This window comes from Pongo pygmaeus, chromosome 3 (genome assembly GCF_028885625.2).
Source record: "Pongo pygmaeus isolate AG05252 chromosome 3, NHGRI_mPonPyg2-v2.0_pri, whole genome shotgun sequence".
Lineage (NCBI taxonomy): Eukaryota > Metazoa > Chordata > Mammalia > Primates > Hominidae > Pongo > Pongo pygmaeus.
This window is the reverse complement of record NC_072376.2, coordinates 106,933,025-106,955,475: the sequence shown is the minus strand read 5'-3', so window position 1 is coordinate 106,955,475 and position 22,451 is coordinate 106,933,025. Positions and strand designations below refer to the sequence as shown.

At 38.9% G+C, this 22,451-nt stretch overlaps 1 protein-coding gene across 7 annotated transcripts in view; it reads right to left on the bottom strand.

The window, feature by feature from the left end:
- PDLIM5 (PDZ and LIM domain 5) overlaps nucleotides 1-18,519 on the bottom strand; it is a 215,665-nt gene extending 197,146 nt beyond the window's left edge. For 2 of the 7 annotated variants that reach the window (XM_054484250.2, XM_054484251.2), the window contains exons 1-2: nucleotides 18,378-18,468; nucleotides 15,010-15,147 (exon numbers count right to left, since the gene is read on the bottom strand). In XM_054484250.2, coding sequence (XP_054340225.1) covers nucleotides 15,010-15,105 — 96 coding nt within the window. In that variant the 5' untranslated portion in view covers nucleotides 15,106-15,147; nucleotides 18,378-18,468. Of the gene's footprint in view, nucleotides 1-15,009; nucleotides 15,148-18,377 lie in introns of all 7 variants that reach the window. The other 5 variants (XM_054484247.2, XM_054484244.2, XM_054484249.2 and 2 more) reach the window with 5 other exon arrangements.
- Between the last annotated feature and the right edge of the window lie 3,932 nt (nucleotides 18,520-22,451).

Below are 22,451 nucleotides of genomic sequence, written 5' to 3'. Positions count from 1 at the left end.
AACAGAAGCCATATGGGAGACAAGCTGCATCTAACAATAAAAATAACAAAATTTAGGCCAGGCACAGTGGCTCATGCATGTAATCCCAGCACTTTGGGAGGCCGAGGCAGGCAGATCACGAGGTCAGGAGATCAAGACCATCCTGGCTAACATGGTGAAACCCTGTCTCTACTAAAAATACAAAAAATTAGCCGGGCGTGGTGACATGTGCCTGTAGTCCCGGCTACTTGGGAGGCTGAGGCAGGACAATTGCTTGAACCCGAGAGGCGGAGGTTGCAGTGAGCCAAGATCATGCCACTGCACTCTAGCCTGGGCGACAGAGTGAGACTCTGTCTCAAAAAAAAAAAAAAAAAAAAAAAAAATATATATATATATATATATATATAAAAAGAATGCAAAATAGGAAAAATGTAATCAGTGTGCAAATAATGAAAAAAAATCATGTATGTGTTAGAACTATAACTAAAAATTTTCAAGACAAACATATATTTAAATGAGTGTTTCACTTCCAAATAGTCACCTCAGAAGGCTATACAGTTATTCCTTTGCTCAAAAAAAATTTTAAATTCTTGCCCTGGAATTTCTATCAAAAGCAATTTATGAAACATACCAGCCTGGAGATATGGTAAGATCACCATAATAGTAATCCACTCTCTCTAGCTCAGCTCTAATCCAGAGGAATCAAAATCCTTCTAAAATCCCCAGGAGTTGTCCCACCATGGCCTCCAATGTTATCCTCCTCATTACCAGGAACCTCTTTCTCTCTCATCCTGGCACTGGACATACTCCCTATTCTCACTCCACTTTCCTCCTTGCTCACAGCATTCCTGCCACACTAGCCTCCTTTCTATTTCTTAAACACATTCAGCTCTTTCCTGTCTCAAGGCCCCTGCACTTGCTAATCTCTGTGCCTGCAATGTGTTTTCCCAGCTCTTCGCATGATTAGTTCTCACTCTTAGGTCAATGCTGCCTCCTCAGAGGGCCTGTATTGACTGCCCAATCTAAAATGAAACTCTTATCCCTAAACACCCATCCCTTTCCTCCAGTTACTCTCTGGCACATCACCTTATTAAATTACATTGCTTATGTTTTTTTGTTTGTTTGTTTTTTTGTTTTTTTGTGTGTGTGTGTGTGTGAGTTACCATTCCCCCTTACTAGACTATAAGGTACATAACTTTGTTTTGTTTATCACTGTATTTTCAGTGCGTACAACAGTACAGAGCACATAGCTGGCACTCAATAAAGATACAGAATAAATGATTCTGTCTGCCACTAATACTTTTGTGTCTGCCCCATGGGTTCTATAAATCCTAGTCTAGAAGTTCCTTGCAACCCTGACATAGGCTATGTGATCAACGCTCATCTTTTCCTTTCCTAGATCTGATGACATTTATGTCCTCTCCTATGTCCAATCTCCTTCCTACATTTCATATCATGTGCCACGCGGTCTTTGTCAGAAAATGGAAAAGCACACTCTATATCCAAGGCCCAGAACATGGTAAGAGATCAGTAAATATGTGTTGACTCACACCTCTTCTTATGGCTCTGACATGTGTCATTCAGAAAACCATACCAACAGGACATAACCTGCCATACTGAAAATTTACCCACTTCTCCTAAAAGATAGTAAGTAGTAACAATAAAATCTACAAGGACTAAGTTTGACTACACCTCAATTATGTTTTTCCTAAATTTATTCTCATCAGTCTTTGATTTCTCATCCAAACACACACCACACAGACATATACACCTAAAAACAAAACAAACAAAAACATCTGCTTCTCTTAGGCTCTCCTAATCTCCATATTCTGTCCAGATAAGCCTAAATATGCACACGTACAGAGCACAGACTAGGTTTAGTTTTCTTTCTCTTTTTATGTCTTCTCTTAAACAGAAGACATAGAAATTGTAAAAATTTCAAGCAGTACAAAAGTGCACAGATGCCAGGCACCGTGGTTCATTCCTGTAATCCCAGAGGATCACTTGAGCCCACGTGTTTGAGACCAGCCTGGGCAACAAAGCGAGAGCTCATCTCTACAAAAAATGTAAAACATTAGCTGGGCACAGTGGCACATATCTGTAGTTACAGCTACTTGGGAGGCTAAGGCAGTAGGATCACTTGAGACCAGGAGTTCAAGGCTGCATGGAGCTCTGATTGCGCCACTGCACTCCAGCCTGAGTGACAGAGCAAGACTCCATCACCAAAAAAAAAAGTGCATAGAGGGAAAAAAGTGAAAGTTCCATCAAGCCCACTGCTCAGAACAGCTTCTAAATCCCACTATCGAGTCATACAAAAATCAGTTTCCTTACTTCATAACTAAAACTTTGCATTTGTCTTAACATATCTGAGGTATTAGGTTCAGTTCTAAGAGTTAACTTAAAGAGACAATTAAAACCTAAACTACTTTTAAAGGTAAATGCTAAGGGATGTGAAGATAGGGTAGCTGTCATGAGAGAAACATTTGAAGAAATGGCTTCTTACAGAATATCCACAAGACTCAAAGGGAAATATAACTCATTCCCGTTTGAAAGGCTGTAATGTGCAAACATGCATGTTTGTTGTGCAGGGCACTAAAGAAAAGAAGTAGAACTGTTGGGTAAGAAAGACAAAAAACAAATCCTGGCTGACACATGGGAAGACCACCTTGGGAATTAAGGGTCTATCACATAATGTAACCTCTAGGGTACTACCTAGAAACTTAAATCCTGATTAGGACTGAAAATAAGGAAAACCAAAATGTTTCATTAAAATGTTTCATCAGGCCGGGCGCGGTGGCTCATGTCTGTAATCCCAGCACTTTGGGAGGCTGAAGCGGGTGGATCACGAGGTCAGGAGTTCAAGACCAGCCTGGCCAAGATGATGAAACCCTGTCTCTACTAAAAATACAAAAATTAGCCAGGCGTGGTGGTGGGTGCCTGTAATCCCAGCTACTCGGTAGGCTGAGGCAGAGAATTGCTTGAACCCAGGAGGCAGAGGTTGCAGTGAGCTGAGATTATGCCACCACACTCCAGCCTGGGCAACATAGCGAGACTCCACCTCAAAAAAAAAAAAAAAAAAAAAAAAACTTTCATCAGTTAATTCTATCAATCAGGTACATTAACAAATCTAGAAGAAACCTGATTGCAACTGCAACCCAGCTTCCCATTCGTTCTCTATTACCACGGTGATCATTAATCAATAGTTACTGAACATGTACTGGGAATTCTAAAGTAATCTTGAATAAATAAGACTCGGGGGTCTTCTTGAGTGATAAGAGAGGCTCATGATCTAACAAAATACATGAAGTATTAATTATACTTAAACTATACTGCTGTGAAATCTAACATGGAGTCCAAATATTTGAATTGATCTCTATGGCCATGGCCTTAAAAGACTATAACTTGTTTAACTTTAATATAACCACTTTATCATGAGGTGTAAAACAAAACCTAGTATAGCCAAGGATTTCTCTGTAAGTCTTTGGTAAATCTAACATTCCGTATTAACTGTTAAAGCATTAAAATATTATAAATAGCATGCCAATTTCAAAGTCCTCCAAATCTTTCATTTGTCATAAAGGTGTTTATAGCATCACGAACGTAACTAATACCTGACATCATATATTATTAAAACTGCCATTTACTTCTATAAAAGACTTGACCTATGGTGACTGAACTCTGAAAAACCAGGAAGAGGCTGGCAGTTGGAGAAAAGCAGATCTGTCACATTATTTAGTCAACTCCAGTTCAAATTCCAAGTAACTTACCCTTAACATTTTGCTGAAATGATCTAAGTAACAAAAGCTCTATAATAAATTTTTTTTGTTTGCTTTTACAAAAGCAAAGCTACATATGGTTCCCAAACAAAAGTATACAAAATGGAAGCCAACTGGTGCAGGTGAAATATCTAGAAAGCATGTTAAAAATGTGGAATCTAATGAATCCGTAAATATCCTAAATTCAAAGTCTGTGTCAAAGTCCTTGGATCCACACTTTTAAAGTCTCACTGATGATTCTGACTACTAGTCAGTCTGGAAACCAGTTATATATTTTTTTGTTAATAATCTCAGTTACTCCCATACATACAAGTTTTTGATTCTCTAGGATCTATTCTCTGGTTAAGAAACACACAGACCTGGCCCAGTGGCTCAGGCCTATAATACCAACACTTTGGGAGGCTGAGAAGGGAGGATCACATGAGGTCAGGAGTTACAGACCAGCCTGGGCAACGTAATGAGACCCTGTTTCTACAGAAAATTAAAAAATTAGCCAGGCATGGTGGCATGCACCTGCAGTCCCAGCTACTTGGGAGGCTGAGGTAGAGGTAGGAGGATCACTTGAACCCAGAAGGTCAAGGATGTAGTGAGCTGTGATAGTGCCACTGCACTCCAGCCCATGCTACAGAGCAAGACCCTGTCTCAAAAACAAAGGGAAAAAAAAAAGAAACAGACACACACACACACACACACAAATTTGGCTATCCCTAGTGAAAGCTGTCATCTATTCCTCGGAAATAAGCATAATAGGTACAAACATATTATTACTACTCAGTTTGGCTGGTTTCAAATCCTGAGCCTAACCAACTATTAGCTGTGTAACTTTGGGCATGTTACTTAACCTCTCTGCTCCTCAGTTTCTTCATCTCTAAATCAGAGATTTAAAATCATACTTCCTGGCTGGGCAAGGTGGCTCATGCCTGTAATCCCACCAGCATTTTGATAAGCTGAGGCGGGAGTCAGGAGTTTGAGACCAGCCCGGCCAACATGGTGAAACCCCGTCTCTATTAAAAAAAATAATAATACAAAAATTAGCCAGGTGTGGTGGCACACGCCTGTAGTCCCAGCTACTCAGGAGGCTGAGGCAGGAGAACCGCTTGAAACTGGGATGTGGAGGTTATAGTGAGCCGAGATCATGCCACTGCACTACAGCCTGGGTAACAGAGCGAGACTCCATCTCAAAAAAATAAAACAAAAATAAAATTAAAAAAAATCACACTTCCCCATGGGGCTGTTATGAGAATTAAATAATCGAACATGTATAAAACATCTGGAACAGGACCCAAACAGTAACAAGGGCTCAATAAACGTTAGCATATTTTCATTATTATCATTATTATTTAATACAGGAAAGAAAGGAGACCGAATTGAACTGGAATAGTCAAACATTTCAGAGAGCAAAGAATATATGAATGTTCCTTGAGGAAGAGATAGGGCTTTAGGGATGATAAGAATAAACAAAAGTAGTATGCAAAAAGAATAAAAAGACTAAGGACTTCAGGGTTCAAAATTGGCATTTTGGACTATAAACTCAAGTTATATTAAACGGGCCCATTTATATGCAACTTGAAAACCAACCAGAGAAATTAAGTAATAATTCAAAAGATAATGGGAAGCTCATACAGTTCTTAAATAAGGCAGTAATATATTAAATATAAGTTTCTAAAATTATTGCCTAGTCAAGATGCCAGCCTGAGGATAAGGAACCAGCCTGAAGGAGGATAAGCCATTCATGAATTTTGGAAACACTTTTGTCTGCTAAAATAGCAAAGAATCACTCAGAGAACTGGACACCAAATAACCAGAATCTTCCAGAATAGACAGAGGTACATATAAACAAAATAGAAACGTCTACCCTAAAAAGATCAAAACAACCATTTGCAGGATATTTGCAAATGAGTAGCATAAAGACACTTCAAAGGAATGACCAAAATCATGGAAATTACATGTGTACCACGATAGCTATCTAGTTAGATATAATTTCTTTCTCCAGAACATTTCTAAGGGGTCCTAGTTAAGGGACAAAACATTTGTTTTCTAAAAGACATTTGTCCTCCAGCAACGTTTTCTCAGAAGAAAAATACTTTCAGAACAAACATACTTTCAGAACAAACATAGTCTGCTCTGGCTAGTGTTACACAACCTTACTAAATCTCTTAATTCTACCACTTCCAAAAGTTAATATCCCAGAAATCATTTGAAAAATACTGGGCTGTTAATTAGGTCTCAATGGAACTGAATCACAACACTTAAATCCCTGATCCAATCAATGGTAAACAGCATTGAATTGTTAATGTCATTACAATAACTACTTTCTCTTTTCTTCAATTAAAATTTAACCAGGACAATTATCATGAAGTACAGTGGCCATTGTTAAATCAATCTCTGGACCTTGAGGAAAAAAATGTTTAACAATTCACAGAATCCAAATAACAAGTGTTGCAAATTCTTCTCTAATTCAAAACTCTTCTCATCATATTTAACATTTACAGCAACACACTAAAGAGAAATTCCTCCTTCCCTCATCTGTACCACAAAAAATATAAACATCCCTGGCATCCTTACTCTTTTTGTTACTATAGTTACCAACACATACACTCTGCTGCTCACACTAGGCTAAAATGAGTAACTACCTTGTGCCACGCATTAGTATACCTTCACAATGCCTGACTCACCATGCTACAGAACACTCTATAAACCTACCTGATTTCAGTTAACTTCCATTAGCTAATAAAGATTGATAATAAAAACACACTGAGTCTCATAAAGGGTGAAATTTGCCATTCCTCAGACCATAGTGAACACCTCATAATGGTTAGTCTCCTTGTCACATCATATAAAAGGAGCTAAAGACTAGAATTCAAAACCACGCAGTTGACCCTTGAACAACACAGGTTTGAACTGCACGGGGCTACTTACAGGCAGATTTTTTTCAATAAAAGTTACACTAAGTGTGCCCAACTCTCCTGCTTTCTCCTGCTTCCCTTCCACCTCCACCTATTCTACCTCTGCCACACCCTGAGACAGCAAGACCAACCTTCCTCTTCCTCCTCTTTCTCAGCCTACTCAAAGTGAAGATGACAAGAATGAAGTCCTTTACGATGACTCCCTTCCACTTAATGAACAGTAAATATATTTTCTCTTCCTTATGATTTTTAAATAATGTTTTCTCTAGCTTATTTTATTCTAAGAATACAGTATTTAACATTATAACATACAAAATATGCATTAATCAATTGTTTATACTATGGGTAAGGCTTCTGGTCAACAGTAGGCTATCAGTAGCTAAGTTTTGGGGGAGTCAAAAGTTATACATGGATTTTTGACTGCACAGGGGGTTGGTGCCCCTAAACCCTGTTTTGTTCAAGGGTCAATTGTATATCAGCCTACTGAGCAGATTCCAAAGTTAACAACTTTGAATCTATTAAATGTGATTTGCTTAATTTTCCAAAAAGTCTATGACGGGGCACTGTGCCAAAAACACAAAATCTTTTGCCATGCAACTGGGAGTAACAGGTTAAGATAGAGAGGAAGTTAGTTTAGAAATGGGAAACAAATGATAGAGATAATTACTAATAAAAGCTCTGGATGAAAGAATTCAGAAAATGGCATCTTTAAGAAATTAATGGTATCATTTAAAGAAAAGCAGCATGTTTTTATTTCCTAGATTATCTTGCAAAACGGAAAACAAACCACTTGAAAACACAGAAAATCCTTTGTAAAATACTTGTGACTGAGCCTTGTAAAAAGAAGACAGGTGGAAACTGGCCGATCTGATTGGAAATGATCAAGGTCTGTTGAAACTCAGGCTAGCATAGGTATGGGGAAATAGGCATCCTCATATTGTGAGTAGGAGTGTCTCTATAAAGATGGCAATATCAGTCAAAATTACAAATGCATACACCCTCTGACTCATCAATTCCATTTCTAGGAATTTATGTGACAAATATACAAATATATACACACATATATAGGCAAAACTTAAATTCAATGTCAGTAAAAGCAAAAAGACTAGAAAAAAATCTAAATGTCTACACTTATATACATATACATATATGGGCAAAACTTACACTGCAGTGGCAGTAAAAGCACAAGACTAGAAAAAATCTAATTGTCTATCAATAGGAACTGATTTAAAAAATTATGACAAATCCAAACACAGTGTAGCGGTAAAAAAGGAATGAAGATATATTTACTGATGTTGGGTTAAGTGAACAAAATGCCAAAAAAAAAGTATTTCTATTAAGCATACTATTTGTGTTAAAAGGAGGGTGGAGAGGAGATATACCTATATACATTATCTCTGGAAGTATACTACTAACACAAGTGGCTTCCAGGAAGAGGAAATGAACAGCAGGACACCAGGAGACATTTCCCCCTATATGCTCGCGTATCTTTTGAATTTTGAACCATATGAATGTCTTACCTAAAGAAAATTAAGCCGGGTGCGGTGGCTCACACCTGTAATCCCAGCACTTTGGGAGGCTGAGGTGGGTGCATCAAAGGTCAGGAGTTCAAGACTAGCCTGGCCAACATGGTGAAACCCCGTCTCTACTAAAAATACAAAAAAATTAGCTGGGCATGGTGGCGAATGCCTGTAATCCCAGCTACTCAAGAGGCTGAGGCAGAGAACTGCTTGAACCCAGGAGGTGGAGGTTGCAGTGAGCTGAGATCGTGCCACTGCACTCCGGCCTGGGTGACACACTGCAGCCTTTTAAAAGGTCCTCTTTATTTTCTTCTCTCATCGAACTTTTTCTTTCTTATTCCCTCCTATTAACATTTCCAGTTCATTTTACTCTCCTCTATTTACACCTATTAGAGACATTTACTACAACTGCTTAGCCCAGTTGGGAGCCCAGTTACTAAATGTCAACAAGGTTGGTGAACTTTGTTCTAGTAATAGTCATAAAAAATGGGTGACAACAACATCAGCTATAAAAGAAATCTGAGTATTTACAGAAGGGAAGATAACTATACTTAAACAACAGGAAAGAAAAAAATAAGAAAGAAGGTGAAGGAATAAGGGAATACTCATTCAATATTCTCTGCTTTGTCCATTCTTAGTTTATTACCTTTAAAAAAAAAAACCTCTTAATAAAAACAAAGTAGGCTAGAAAAGTGATTTTTCCCTCTTTGTTAATTAAGGAACCAAACCTGCCTTCTCAACAAGACCATATAGTGGCCCAACACATAGAATACCTAAAGAATCAGTAGATACCATGGTCACTGCTCTTTAGTTACTTAATGTTTTCTCTTTTAATTCCCATTAGGTCATTTATTTGCAAATAGATCCACATATTGTTATTTCACATGCTAATATCTAGTTTTGTCAAATTTTATGTCACATACTCAATATTTTTTGCATCTCAGATACTGAAATAAAGGCCTAGAGTCTCATCTGCCAGAGCTGAAACAGAATTCTCTCTCATAAGATGCTGAAGTAATAACTCCTTTTTTGTCTAAAGCAACGTTTGCTTCTAGAAATAACTAAATCATAACTGATTTGTCCTCAATACAGCTGTAACTGGGGGAAAAAGACATAACTGGTCCTGTGGTATATGAGAATCTGGGTAAGAACTACTGGTAATGGGATGTCACAGACAAAGACCACTGTTCAACTGCGTATTCACATGTAGTGTGACTAGCAACTATCATAAAGAAAAGCTCTTTGCCTCAGAAGTTCTAAAAAAAATTGAAAGCTCATAGGCTCCAAATTATTAATAATAATCACATCTACCTGTATAATACTTTTTAATTTACAAAGCATTTCCCGTACATCAAAGAAAATCAGAAGCTCAAATCAATGAACTGATTTTCCAGCTAAGATTTAAATCCAGGTCATTCCAATATACAGCTGTACATTATCTATTATCTATCTATTCTTAGTTTAAGTAGGTAGATATACCTAACTCATGAGTAGATGAATAGGTTATATGAAAACGTTCTTTCCCAAGGTCTAAAGTGCTATTCTTACCTTTTTTTTTTTTTCTCCTTTTTTTTGAGACAGGGTCTGGTTCTGTGACACAGACTGGAGTACAGGGGCATGACTACAGCCCACTGTAACCTTGAACTCTTGGTATCAAATGATCCTCCCACCTTGTCCTCCCAAAATGCTGAGATTACAGGAGTGAGCCACTGCGCCCAGCCTGCTAGTCTTATTTTATCCAAACCCTACAGCGGTTTCCTCCATCAGATACAAAAGTCCTGCCTACCAGTAACATTCCTCTGAATAACTTTTCAAAATGCCCAACGTTTACTAAAATCAAATAAGCGCCTTTTTTTCTAAAACTACTAATTTTCAATTAAAAATATAAGATTTTCATTTCTTTACAAATCATAGAGCAGAAAAATTTATCCAGAATTACACTGAGATTCTTGACATTTGTGACCACAAAACATATGAAACTGCCACATGGGAAAAGACAGGTCTCTGAACCTCACACAAAAGGTAATTAATATTTTTAAAGCAGAGTAAACACACACGTGAAATATACATCATATAGTTATACAAACTAAATTAATTTTCTAACTTGGCATAATGACAGGGTAGCTGGGAGGGAATATAAAAGAAAATACTCAAGAGCTTAAAATTAACAATGGGCCCATTTATTCAAGGTAGGATGGCTCTCTTATTTCAGCTTGAGAGAACCGAAAGTCTTTCTGTCTTCCTGTAGGAGGGAAACTCTGCAGCTGGCAGGTCTGGAGAATCGCTCAACTACATTCGCAGCTTTACTTGGAGTCAAGCAATGGCAAGGAAAGTCTTCATCTTCACTATGCACTGGACAACTAGGAGAAATGCTGACTTTGAGGTGTTTAAATTTCATCCTTTGAGGATCAGTTCAATTAACTTCTCCTAAAGGAAACCAACCCCCACAAACAAAAGATTTACACCCACTGAAACTGAGAAACACTTATCAGAATCTGTCATTTCATAGAATACTGACTTGTGACAGGTCTTACGACACTGTCTAGTTCTATAGCACCGTGCTTATTTCTTTTCCATCCACCCTTGTACTCCCCACTTTGTATCTTCTTCAGTGGCTTCTAGGAAGTATTACTATAACTACTGAATCAATGAATTCATAGCAAAGTGTTTCACAATTCTGTCTTTCTCTCTTCTGTGTTAGACTCCCAAACAGGGCTCCATAATCCAAGCAATGATAAGTTTCTTCTGCTTTTCAAATCCAACTAGAATTTTGTCCAAGCTTATAACAATTTATCCTCCCCTAACTCTTGAGAATCAAAGTCATTGTTATTTAGATGTTAAAAAGTTTGACCTAATTCTTATCTCTTAAAGAAACATCTAAAATATGTTTACAGAGAATTGGGAGATCATCTTCAGGTAATCCAAATATTGACAGTGAAGAAAAGAGCCCAAACATAATGAGAAAGTAACACACAGCAGAGTATTTCAACTTTAGGATATAACAACTTAAAAGATGTTACTCACAAATATATAATCTTTCTTATAATTCCATCATGAAGAGTATCAACTGGCCAAAATATAGCCAACAAATCTCCTATTTCTTGTTATAAAATATACTGGCAAAAACCAACAAACCCACACTGCTACAACGAAACCCATCCTCACATTCCATGGTTTCAGGGCAATTCCATAAATACAGGGTCATAAAAAGACAGCCTGCAAACTTAGGTAGCCGGCACTCCATTTTAAGGATTGGAAATTAAATGACATGTGATCATCCAGCTACAGCAACCTGAGGATCTTTTTAAAAAGTTAGCAGGAACTGGCAATCTTATCTTAGAAATCCACCAACAAAACAGTATACAAAATTCATACAATACAGATGATGAAGAAATTTGAGTACAATGTGAAAATGTTATAGCTTGTATGCTTTAGGATACAAGTTGTATTCAGCATATTCACATGCTGATACAACAAAATCTAAAGAAAACGCAATGTTCAAGTCCCTGCTAGTGGCTTATTTATTTCAAAACACAATTCGATACACCAGAGCTCCAGTGTTATAAAGGAATGTAAATGACCCTTCGGAGTTCAACATAATAATACCTAATCAGAAGAAAAATTGCATAGTTTTGAACTCTAAAGATGCAGATTCCCAGCTAAGTACAAACTTCTGATTTTTTTTTCCTTTCTTAGTTTCAGTGGACAATAAGTTTAAAAAAAAAACCAAAAAACCGTAATTGCTATGTTCCCTACAACTATGGGGGTTAAATATTTAATGTTTCAAGTTTCTAAATAGTTTTCTTTTTAAAGCTTATAATATTATTATAAAAGATAATTGAGAGACTGCCAGACCTTGCTAAGAATTTCATATGCATTATTAAAGTAAGTGAATCATTAAATTACATGGTTTAAGCATGCTTTCAGGTTTTAATTATTTCTTGATACTATTAATTAAAGAACCCGATGACCAGTAATATCCCAGTAATTTTACATAATTAAGGCAGAAAAAGTATAACCAAAGAACTAATTAAGATGAGAGTAAGTTAAAAATTTATAACATTAACAATCTTACCACAATATAAATTAGTTATTAAACGCAAACCTTTATTAGGCAATGTTACTAGGCATATTTAAACCACACAAGGGGTTAAAAATAACTACAATGAAAGGCCAAGAGCCTAGCAGCCCAATTGAGCCAACATTCCCTTCTCTCCTCCCCCTCCCCTTCCAATCCTCTCCAGTCCAGAATGAATTGCATGCCCCACTGCACAAGGCCCAAAAAGGTCACAGTGGATGGCAGAGACTTTTGTAAGAGAACAGAAATAACTCAGCAGCTTTGTTACCATAGTCTCTTTTAATCAGTATGTTCAAAATCCTTTAATTAGCACTCTGTCTACACAAGGAAAGCATTTCTTCTGTGCCAGGGGAGGGCACATATGTATGTACACAGTGTTCTGTTGTATCAGCATCACAACATGGAGCTAGTACCTCAAACTGTCTGCCAGGAAACTGAAGCACATGAAACTTTTTTAAAGGCACGGTACCACAAAATTCTCATACATACTCTATTTGCATTTCTATTACCACATAACAAAGTGATAATTAAGTTTGGCTCATTTAGGTGTCAATTTGTTTCTGAACTTTTCTTCAGCAAAAAAGTAAGCATTTAAACTAAATAATAACTTTCTTTAGATAATTAAAGTAGAATATTTAAAATATAAAATGCTAACAAAACATAAAAACCAAGAATACTCAAAGATTGCTCCTGTTCCCATAATAGATCATCAGTAGAAGAAATAAAATACCAACTCACTCAAACAGTAATAAATCATATGACACATTTTCACATGGATGCTTTACATTTAAAATTTCATCTAACCATGAAAGGTGTTAAAACTTGCAGGCTGGATTACATATATATACTTCCTTATAAAATCTAATTAACTGAAATCAAGGCAGAAATTGATAAATTAAAGATAACTTTAAAAAAATCCACAGCCAAGAAACAAAGGAAACTCCGTTAGTAAAATGGGATTTGCAGTATTTTAATAAGGATATTTAGGCATTACAAACTTACTTTTAATCTTTCAAAATGAAGTTGGATACACATACAAGATGCAGAGTATGTGTGTGTAAATATATTTATACATACATATGTATCATTAACCAAAATGACAATCTTCTAAATATCTGATTAAAGAAACAACTAACTAAATTTATGGTAAAGGGAATTATTAAAGAGGCAGCACAGCATAACTGTTGAAAAGCCAGCTCTTCCATACAGCCATGTGAGCGCATAGCACAGTTATATACAATGGGAATAATATGACTATTTTGCATGTTGGTATGATAATTAAATGAGATGATGCATTCACAGCACTTGATAAATATCCAAGTTTGTTGGTAAGACTGGCACAAAAATAGTATTTTCATGCATTGCACAAAAGTGTAAATTGGCACAACCTTTCAAAATGAAGTAGATACATATATTCACATATATATGTATGTACTTATATTTGGTATTCACTGTACCACTGTAACAGTAACATGGAAATGACACAAATACTCTTCAGTAGGGGATTGGTTAAATGTCACTTTCCCTATAAAAGAAAATTATACAATTGTTTTAAAAAACACACATCCCTCCTTATATATTAATAGAGAATGATCTCAGGGTAAATTGTTGCAAAAAAAGCAAAGTATAAAATAGTGTGGGCCAGGCCCGGTGGCTCACACCTGTAATCTTAGCACTTTGGGAGGCCGAGGTGGGCAGATCACCTGAGGTCAGGAGTTCGAGACCAGCTTGACCAACATAGGGAAACCTGGTCTCTACTGAAAATACAAAATTAGCCAGGCGTGGTGCCACATGCCTGTAATCCCAGCTACTCGGGAGGCTGAGGCAGGAGAATCGCTTGAACTTGGGAGGTGGAGGTTGTGGTAAGCCGAGATTGTGCCACTGCACTCCAGCCTGGGCAACAAGAGCCAAACTCCGTCTCAAAAAAAACAGTGCGTATAATATGCTACCATTTGAGTAAAAGAAGATGGAAATTCACATTTATTTGAATATGCAAAAGCAAACCTTTTAGAAACTTATATAATAGTAATAATTACCTACTGGTGATGAAAGTGAAACAGTACCTGACATTTAGTCAAGTCTCAATAAATAGAAGCTGTAATTACTCCTCTCATCAGTGCTATCATCATCATCATGGAAACATATCCTTAAAATATATACACAGAATACATTTAAACTAAATCCATAATGAGGTAAAAAGCCAAATCTCAATTATTCATAGGCTATCTAGTTGGAGCTCCACGCCCTTCATTTCCTCTTCAAGGATAAGTAGCTTTTGGCCATCTTACTGTTGACTACCACCTCCACCAGAAAGTGAGCTGAGGAAATAATTCCAAAACAATCATTTTATTCAATTTTGATCAACAGTTTTTAACAAACAGCTTTTGGAACTGAAAGAGATTATTATAATCCCATAGCACAACCTTTGAAAATTATATATGAAAAAACTAAGATTCAGAGAATTCCCCAAATTAGGGACAGTTCAAAAATGTACAGTCTGTTCCTAGTTAAATGCTTTTTCCATTTTATTATTGACAACATGAGGGAAAACAGAAAAGAAGTTAAATTGAAATCAGTTCTCCTTGCTAAATCTACTCCCCTCATCCTTTATTACAGATAATCAAATTTGCCAAGATCAAATCCCAGGAGCAATGATAAGTAGAGTACAGGTCAACAGAGAATTAAACAACTCAACCTGAGGACTAAGCACTGAATGAACATCTATAATAAAATTTGTAAAGTTTACTTACACTAGAGATTGTCAGAGGCATGTTGAAATCCTTGCCGCCTTGCAGCCGGAAACCCCAAGGAGCTGGGCCAACCAGTGACACACTGTAGTTGCTCATGGTTCTAATGGCTCAAAGTCCAATGACAGAAAATGAAATATGCTGTGTAAGAAAATCAGATGATCAGCAAAAATGTTTACTTGAAACCCTAGAACATAAATTATGTTTAGTATTTTGTTTGAGGGGGGTGAGAGGCTATAGAAGATAAGTCTCAATTAAGTTCTTCATTAATTTCAGCTTAAGAAAAGCAATCTGTGAACTATATAAATTTTCTACACTCATGGCGATTTCCATGGTCTAAAAATTCCGTATCAGAATACATTTCTAGACACTTAATCTGTTTCACAACTTGCTACAATCCAATTTTGTGGCTTCTTGCATGCAAACTTTAACTCAAAGTACTTTACAATACTTCACTAATGTAGCAAGATTTTATTTCAGGTTGAATTCAAAATGATTTTCTCCTTCCCTCCACTTCATGTATTCTTTTGTCTGCAATTGACAAGTCTTTCAACTGCACTTACTTAAATTCTAAGTTACTCTAACATGTGAAAGAGACTGCAAATCAGTAGGCTCCCATTCATGCTTTCCAAATACTAAATTTACAATGAGAAGCTGTTTTTCAATGCACAAAACTATTCTCTCCAATCACGAACTACAACTTGTATTTCCTCCTATGGGGACATAGTATTTTCCACACTTAAAGTGATATCTACTTTTCCTTCAGATAGTCAACGATAGGCAATACTCTAGTACAGTGATGTTAGTCACAACCTGCTTTTTGTTTTATACACACACCTCACCAAGCAGAGAGTAAGCATTTGCCACTCAGTGAATAAGATTATGACTAAATATGGCAGAAGAGCTGGGTTAACCTTAATGCAATCAAATGGAATTGGCAGTTTAGAAAAGAACCAGTGCTTCGGTGCTTTCTTTTGTCTGTTTTGCTGTTAAGTGTGCATATGATGACTCTCCTAGTAGTACTTTCATATAATTTTTAAAAAACAAAAAAACTTCGAGTTTCCTATTGGTTGTTATAATGGCAGGAGAGAGAGGAATGAAGTTTTCTTTTAATGGAATACTAAGAAACAATAATTCTCTCTCTTTAAAAAATATTAAAAACATAACAGATATGTAATTTTATAATATTAAAAACATACCTCCTTGGAAAATGTAAGCTATTCAACCAAATCACCACCTAATATTACCTGTCTATATGTTTTAACCCATTCAAAATTTCTAGCCCATCACCCCAAATTCATAGTTGCAGATGTAGATATTTGAGCCATAGGTATATTTAAAGCAAACATTCCTTCTTCTCATAAAGGGAAAATGGGGCAAAACATTCAAATAAGCCTGGTTTTCAAAGAAAAATTATATCAGGGAAAATAAAAATTACAGAAAATTGTATCAGAAACCGAAAGAGCTTTTCTACTGGCGTGGTAGTATACTGAACTACAAGGCAGTCACACATTACTTCAGTATTGAAGTAATAGGCACAGAGCACTAAAAAAGATCCAAAGGCCAAGCCGGAAGTCAAACTGTATATATAGGTGAAAAACTACTAGTGGGAAGCTAATAATGAGCCACACATAATTCAACTGCTTTCCCGCTATAAAAGGAGAAGATTTTCAGAAAACTAATAGAAGGACTGTCCTGATATTGACACAATACAAATCAGAATCGTGTAAAGCCAACTGATATTTCACAGGCAGCCTGCCCTCCTTTATTAATCTTTAACTTGTGTCTGGGGAAGAATATGAAAGTTAGGCTCAACTTCCTCTGGCCCCATTCTTCCCTACAAGAAAATGTATTTCATTTAGATTATCAACCCATGTACATGCAACTTCCCTTACTTGGGGATTCCCTTCCTAACTTCTCTCATTTGTTATTAAAATTCCTAGCACTGGCAAGGTCACAGCCACACTACAAAACCAGTGTCATTTCATTTCTAGTCACTGTCCGTTCATTTCTAGATTCTTCTTCTGCTAGCTTCCTTTGGAATTCATTTGCCTTAAAACAGTCTCTGCCCCAAGCAATGGCAATATTTTTATTGGCCTTTCCAAGACTCCTCCATCTGGTTATTAGTGCCCAAGCCCTTCCTCAAATACCAAGCAGGCAGGAAATAGCAGCATACTCTTTCAAACACGTAGAAAAGGTTGGAATTTCTGTATAGTTATGGATTTTCTTTTAGGGAAAGTCTAAACAATGTCCTTGCTCTAGTACTAGGGAAAGAAGCTTGGTATTTCCCACACTTGTATCTCAGCTTCATTAGTGGGTGAGAGGGGAGAAAGGAGAACTCAAGATGAACTACAGAGTGACAAAAAAAGGCCTGAAATTAAAGAGAAATATCTTGAGATTCTCTTTCCCCGCAATGGAGAGAGAATGTAGGTACAGCTGAAAAACTAACGCCACAGGCACAGGATGAAAGCAGCCGACAGGACAGTTTTCCAGGAGGGATTCACGTCTAGCCTTGTTTGCCAAATAAGGCTACCGAACGGGCCGTTTCCGTGGCAGGCGGGTTCAGACGTCCTCCCCGTCAGGAAGGAGGACTTGGGACAGGATCTGGCGATCACACCCTAAATCTGCCCTGCCCAGCGCCGCCACAAATTTTCTCTCCAAGCTCTGCCCTGTCCACACGCCCTTCCTTTTTCCACTTATTGTTAAACGCACCGAAGGCACAGTCTTACAAAAGCCCCAAGCACTCAAGTGTTAACAAATCTCGTGTCCATGACAAATGTGTTTCTTAAACGAGCTTTATTTCTGGACGCGCAGAAGTTTTCCCCAAACAGGTTACACAAAACTGTAAATATCTGGGGGAGAAATAAATGCTTCTCAGTGGCCTGAGAGCAAAGAAAAACTAACGCGCCTTTTCCTTTGAGTCCCGCTTCCTACCCTCCAAGAGCCTGGCGCAGGACGGGGCACCCAGACACCACGGTGGTGCCCGGCGACGCCGGCAGCCGGGTGGGTGGGAGCGGCAGTGCCCGGGAACCCGTCCTCGCCCGCCCTCGCCACCTCCGGGCGCCCTCCCGCGTCCCCGTCTCCGCTACGCTGGTCCCGGTCGGCCCGGGCTGCGGGGACCCCAGGGCTCGCCCTCTGGCCTCACGCGGACTCCAGCGCTGCCCTTTTCCGGGCGCTCCTTTTCCCAAGCTGCTCTCCCACCTCCGCCGCTCCGCGCCCAGAAAGCACCTGAGGAGCCATCCCTGCCCGAGGAGCGCCCCCTCCTCGTCCCCAACCGGACTTCCCTCCTCGCGCTCGGCGCACAGCGGCCGGTTCTTTGCCTTCTCCCACCGGAGATCCGAGAGGCGCATCGCAGGCCGGCCGCCACTCACCTCGGGTCCGGCGCGGCGCGGCGCTGCCTCCGCCTCAGACAAGGGCTGACAAGTGACTCGCGGTGTGGGCGCCGTCCCCACCGCCCGCGGGAACTTCCGCCTCCTGGCTCTCCCTCGCCCCACCCCCGGCCTGGGACACGCCCCTCCGCTCCCGGCCACGCCTCTGGGCCAGTCCCAGCCGCGCCGCGCCGGGGCGGGGAAAGCGGAGGCGGTGCCGGGCGCTTGGGCTTGCTGGGGCTGGCTGAAGCAGCTGCGGAAAGACAACTGCGCTACCGAGTTTCGGTGGGAGTAGTCTTAACGGATTTTGAGCGCTACCTGGCAAAGGTCTAACCCTCCGCGCGTCCGTTTTGTAGTGGGTGCATTTTTCTCTCCAGAAATTTAAATTGGCAAGCAGTTGCTCTGCCTAAAAATAGAAGGGTACTTTGGATAAATCTCTATCTATGCAAGTTCAGCGGTTACTGCCTGCGATTTTTTTTTTTAAAGAGCTTTACATACTCTGAAAAGTGCAGACCCAGAAGTTTACCTGTCAGGAAGGTGAAAACCGGTAACTCTAACAGATAGAAGTTAACCCTGTCATCACACCAGAAGACAGTGATACATAAAAGCGGCCAAAAGTGATTCAACCACTGTATCTTCAGTTTATTTTTCTAAATCCAAATCAATACGGTTGCTTGGTACACCCGAGGAATTTATTCATAAGAAAACGTGAATAATGTTCAGTGAACATACGGAAAGTAACTAGACTGTCACACTGTGAATTGGCTTATAAAACGTGAAAAGGACAATTCTTAACCAAGGAGGATATAAAGCAAGGATGAACTTCATGAGGTCCGTGAGCTCCCCGGCCCCCAGAAGTGCAAGCAAAATTCTAAAGGCGAAGATCCAAAGCTGCTCTTTCCCTAACAGTAGCCACTGGCCACATGTGGCTATCGAACAGTTGAAATGTGGCTACTGTAACTGAGACCATGAATTTTTTGTTTTACGTAATTTTAAATAATTTGACATTTAAAACTGAAGCAGGATAACATTTCTTTACTTTTTTTTTTCTTTGAGACGGATTCTTGCTCTGTCTCCCAGGCTGGGGTCAGTGGTGCGATCTCGGCTCACTGCAACCTCCAGCTCCCGGGTTCAAGCGATTCCCCTGCCTCAGCCTCCTGAGTAGCTGGGATTACAGGCGTGCGCCACAAAGCCCGGCTAATTTTTTGTATTTTTAATAGAGATGGGGTTTCACCATGTTGGCCAGCCTGATCTCGAACTCCTGACCTCAGGTGACCAACCCGCCTCGGCTCCCCAAAGTGCTGGGATTACGGGCGTGAGCCACCGCGCCAGGCCGTTAACATTTCTTTTAAGCACTGCATTTAAAGACTAAAGTTGAAAATGTAATGCCCAAATTGAAATGCGTTGGAAGTGTAAAATGCACACTGGATTTCGAAGACTTGGTATGAAAAAATAATGTAAAATGACTCAATAATTTTTATATTGATTATATGCTGAAATCATCGTGTTTTATGTTTTGTTAAATGATATATGATTATGGCCGGGCGCGACAGCTCACACCTATAATCCCAGCACTTTGGGAGGCTGAAGCCGGTGGGTCACTTGAGGTCAGTAGTTCAAGATCAGCCTGGCCAACATGGCAAAACCACGTCTGTACTAAAAATACAAAAATTAGCCGGGCGTGGTGGCGCATGCCTGTTATCCCAGCTACTTGGGAGGCTGAGGCAGGAGAATCACTTGAACCCGGGAGATAGAGGTTGCAGTGAGCCAAGCCGAGACCGTGCCACTGCACTCCAGCCTGGGCGACAGAGCAAGACTCTGCACCAAAAAAAAAGAGTAATAATAATAATGTATGATTAAAATTAATTTCACTTTTTTAAAAAAATGTGGCTACTAGATAATTTAAAATTACTTATGTGAGAAGGGTGCAGTGGCTGACACCTATAATCCCAGCACTTGGGAGGCTGAGGTGACAGGATGGCTTGAGGGCAGGAGTTTGAGGTTACCCTAGGCAACATAGGAAGACCCATCTCTACAAAAAATTCAAAAAATTAGCTGGGCATCGTGTAGTATGCCTGTAGTCCCAAGTCTTAGCTATTTGTATTGCTGAGCCCAGAAGTTCGAGGCTGCAGTGAACTATGATCTTGCCTTTGCACTCCAGCCTGGGTGACAAAGCAAGATCTTGTCTCTAAAAAAATAAATAAATAAAATTACATATGTGCTTCACATTATATTTTCATTGGACAGCACCAGTCCATAGCTTTCACCACATTTTTCAAAAGATGGCTTTGGGGGAAAGTGTTTCCTAGAGTGAGAGCTTGTTTAGAGAGTCTAATATATGTTATCATTTTTGACATCTCACCCAAAAATAAAAAAAAAATAACAATAGCTACCATTAACAAATACCTACCATGTGCTATGCAGTGTGGTAGTCCTTACAAGAACTTTATAAAATGAATGCCATCCTCATTTATAGTTAATAAAATTTAGGTCGCAAGCAATTACAGCTTCTGCCAGTTCCACAGGGCCATGGCTCAAGTTAACCTCTAGGAGTCCCAACTCTGCCCCTCCTCATCTGTTTGCTGTTGATACAGTTAAATTGATCCTGGATCAACAAAGATTAATTTAAAGACATCAACTGCAGATAGCCTATGGAGTTATCACTAGAGGATAAGCCTCTTGAGGTGATGAGGAAGAGTTGAGAATGGGCAGACTGTTACTTACTTATGCAAATTCCACTTTACCCCACAATTGCTAGCCTGTCTCTGAACCTCCTCCTACTACTGCAGTTTAAATCCTGGGCTATAGAGTAAATTAACAAAATTAGGTTTTCTTGCATAGACTGATATTTATCCAAGTGTCCTACAAAGGACCAATTGCATCAAAATGACACGGACAGCTTGTTAAAATTGCATTTTCCTGGGTTCCCTCTGGACTCAGAATCCTTGTAGGTGAGCCCTTGGAATCTTTTTAACAAACAATCCCTCCCCACCTCCAGGTAATTATTAAACTGCAGTGCTTAAAAACTATTTCCCTATGTCTCCGGTTTAATGTGCACTGTGCTCAGGTAAGATCCATGCATTCCAGATGGCAGCAACTTATCTGTTTCCTCATCTTAAAGGAAATGATAATTGTAAATAACCTTGTGAGATTATCATGAGGAATAGAGATAATATATATAAAACATTACACAGCATGCTTGGCACCAAGCAAGGATTAAATAAATGGTAGCCATACGAAAACTTTCCTAACCAATTGATTAGATTTATTTGTGTATCATAAAAAACAAGTAGAGAACTTTGACATTCATTATGCAAGTACCATGTTCTTAGTGCCCTATGTACATTATTCTACTTAATTCTTACAACCATATGAAGTAGACTTTTTTTAGAGGAAGAAATAGAAACTTAGAGATTAAGACATTTAACCTAGGGCACACACACACTACTAATCAGTGATGGTAGTAGAGCAAAAGGTCTGATTCCAAAAACCATGTTACTTTCATCGCAACACACTGTCTCTTGGTAAATTCAGTAAGTCATCCAGACCAAAGACCTGAGGAAGATGGAATGCTTTCGAAACTAACACTGCTGAGGGCCATAGAGGTGTAAGCCATAGCAAATTATGGAAATAAAATAACTGCTGAGTAATTTGTATATGAGGGAAGATGAAACTCCTGAGCCACTTCAGGAGGGCATGTGCCTTAACTTGTTTTATAATGAATTGCCACGGGGCCATTCTGACTCCCCTTGTCTGTTTCCCTCATCACTAACATTTATGAAATGGTTGGCCATGGTTTGAAGGACAGCCTGTGACTATAGACGATCAGAAGTTACTGGTCCATTGGGAAATCAAACCAATGTCCTTGACCTCATTAACTCTACGGGGCTAAGTAATGAGGCACTGACCACAAAGGAAAACATATTAAAAGCTTCATTTTATCATAACCAGGGAAAGAAAAGCTGGGTTGGAGGGTGGGGGAGAAAGAGATCAAAAGATTAACTTACTTAGCAGGAAGAGTTTTTAAGAATAGTCCATCTAAACACAGTATTTACCTAAGCATATAAATGTTTTCTC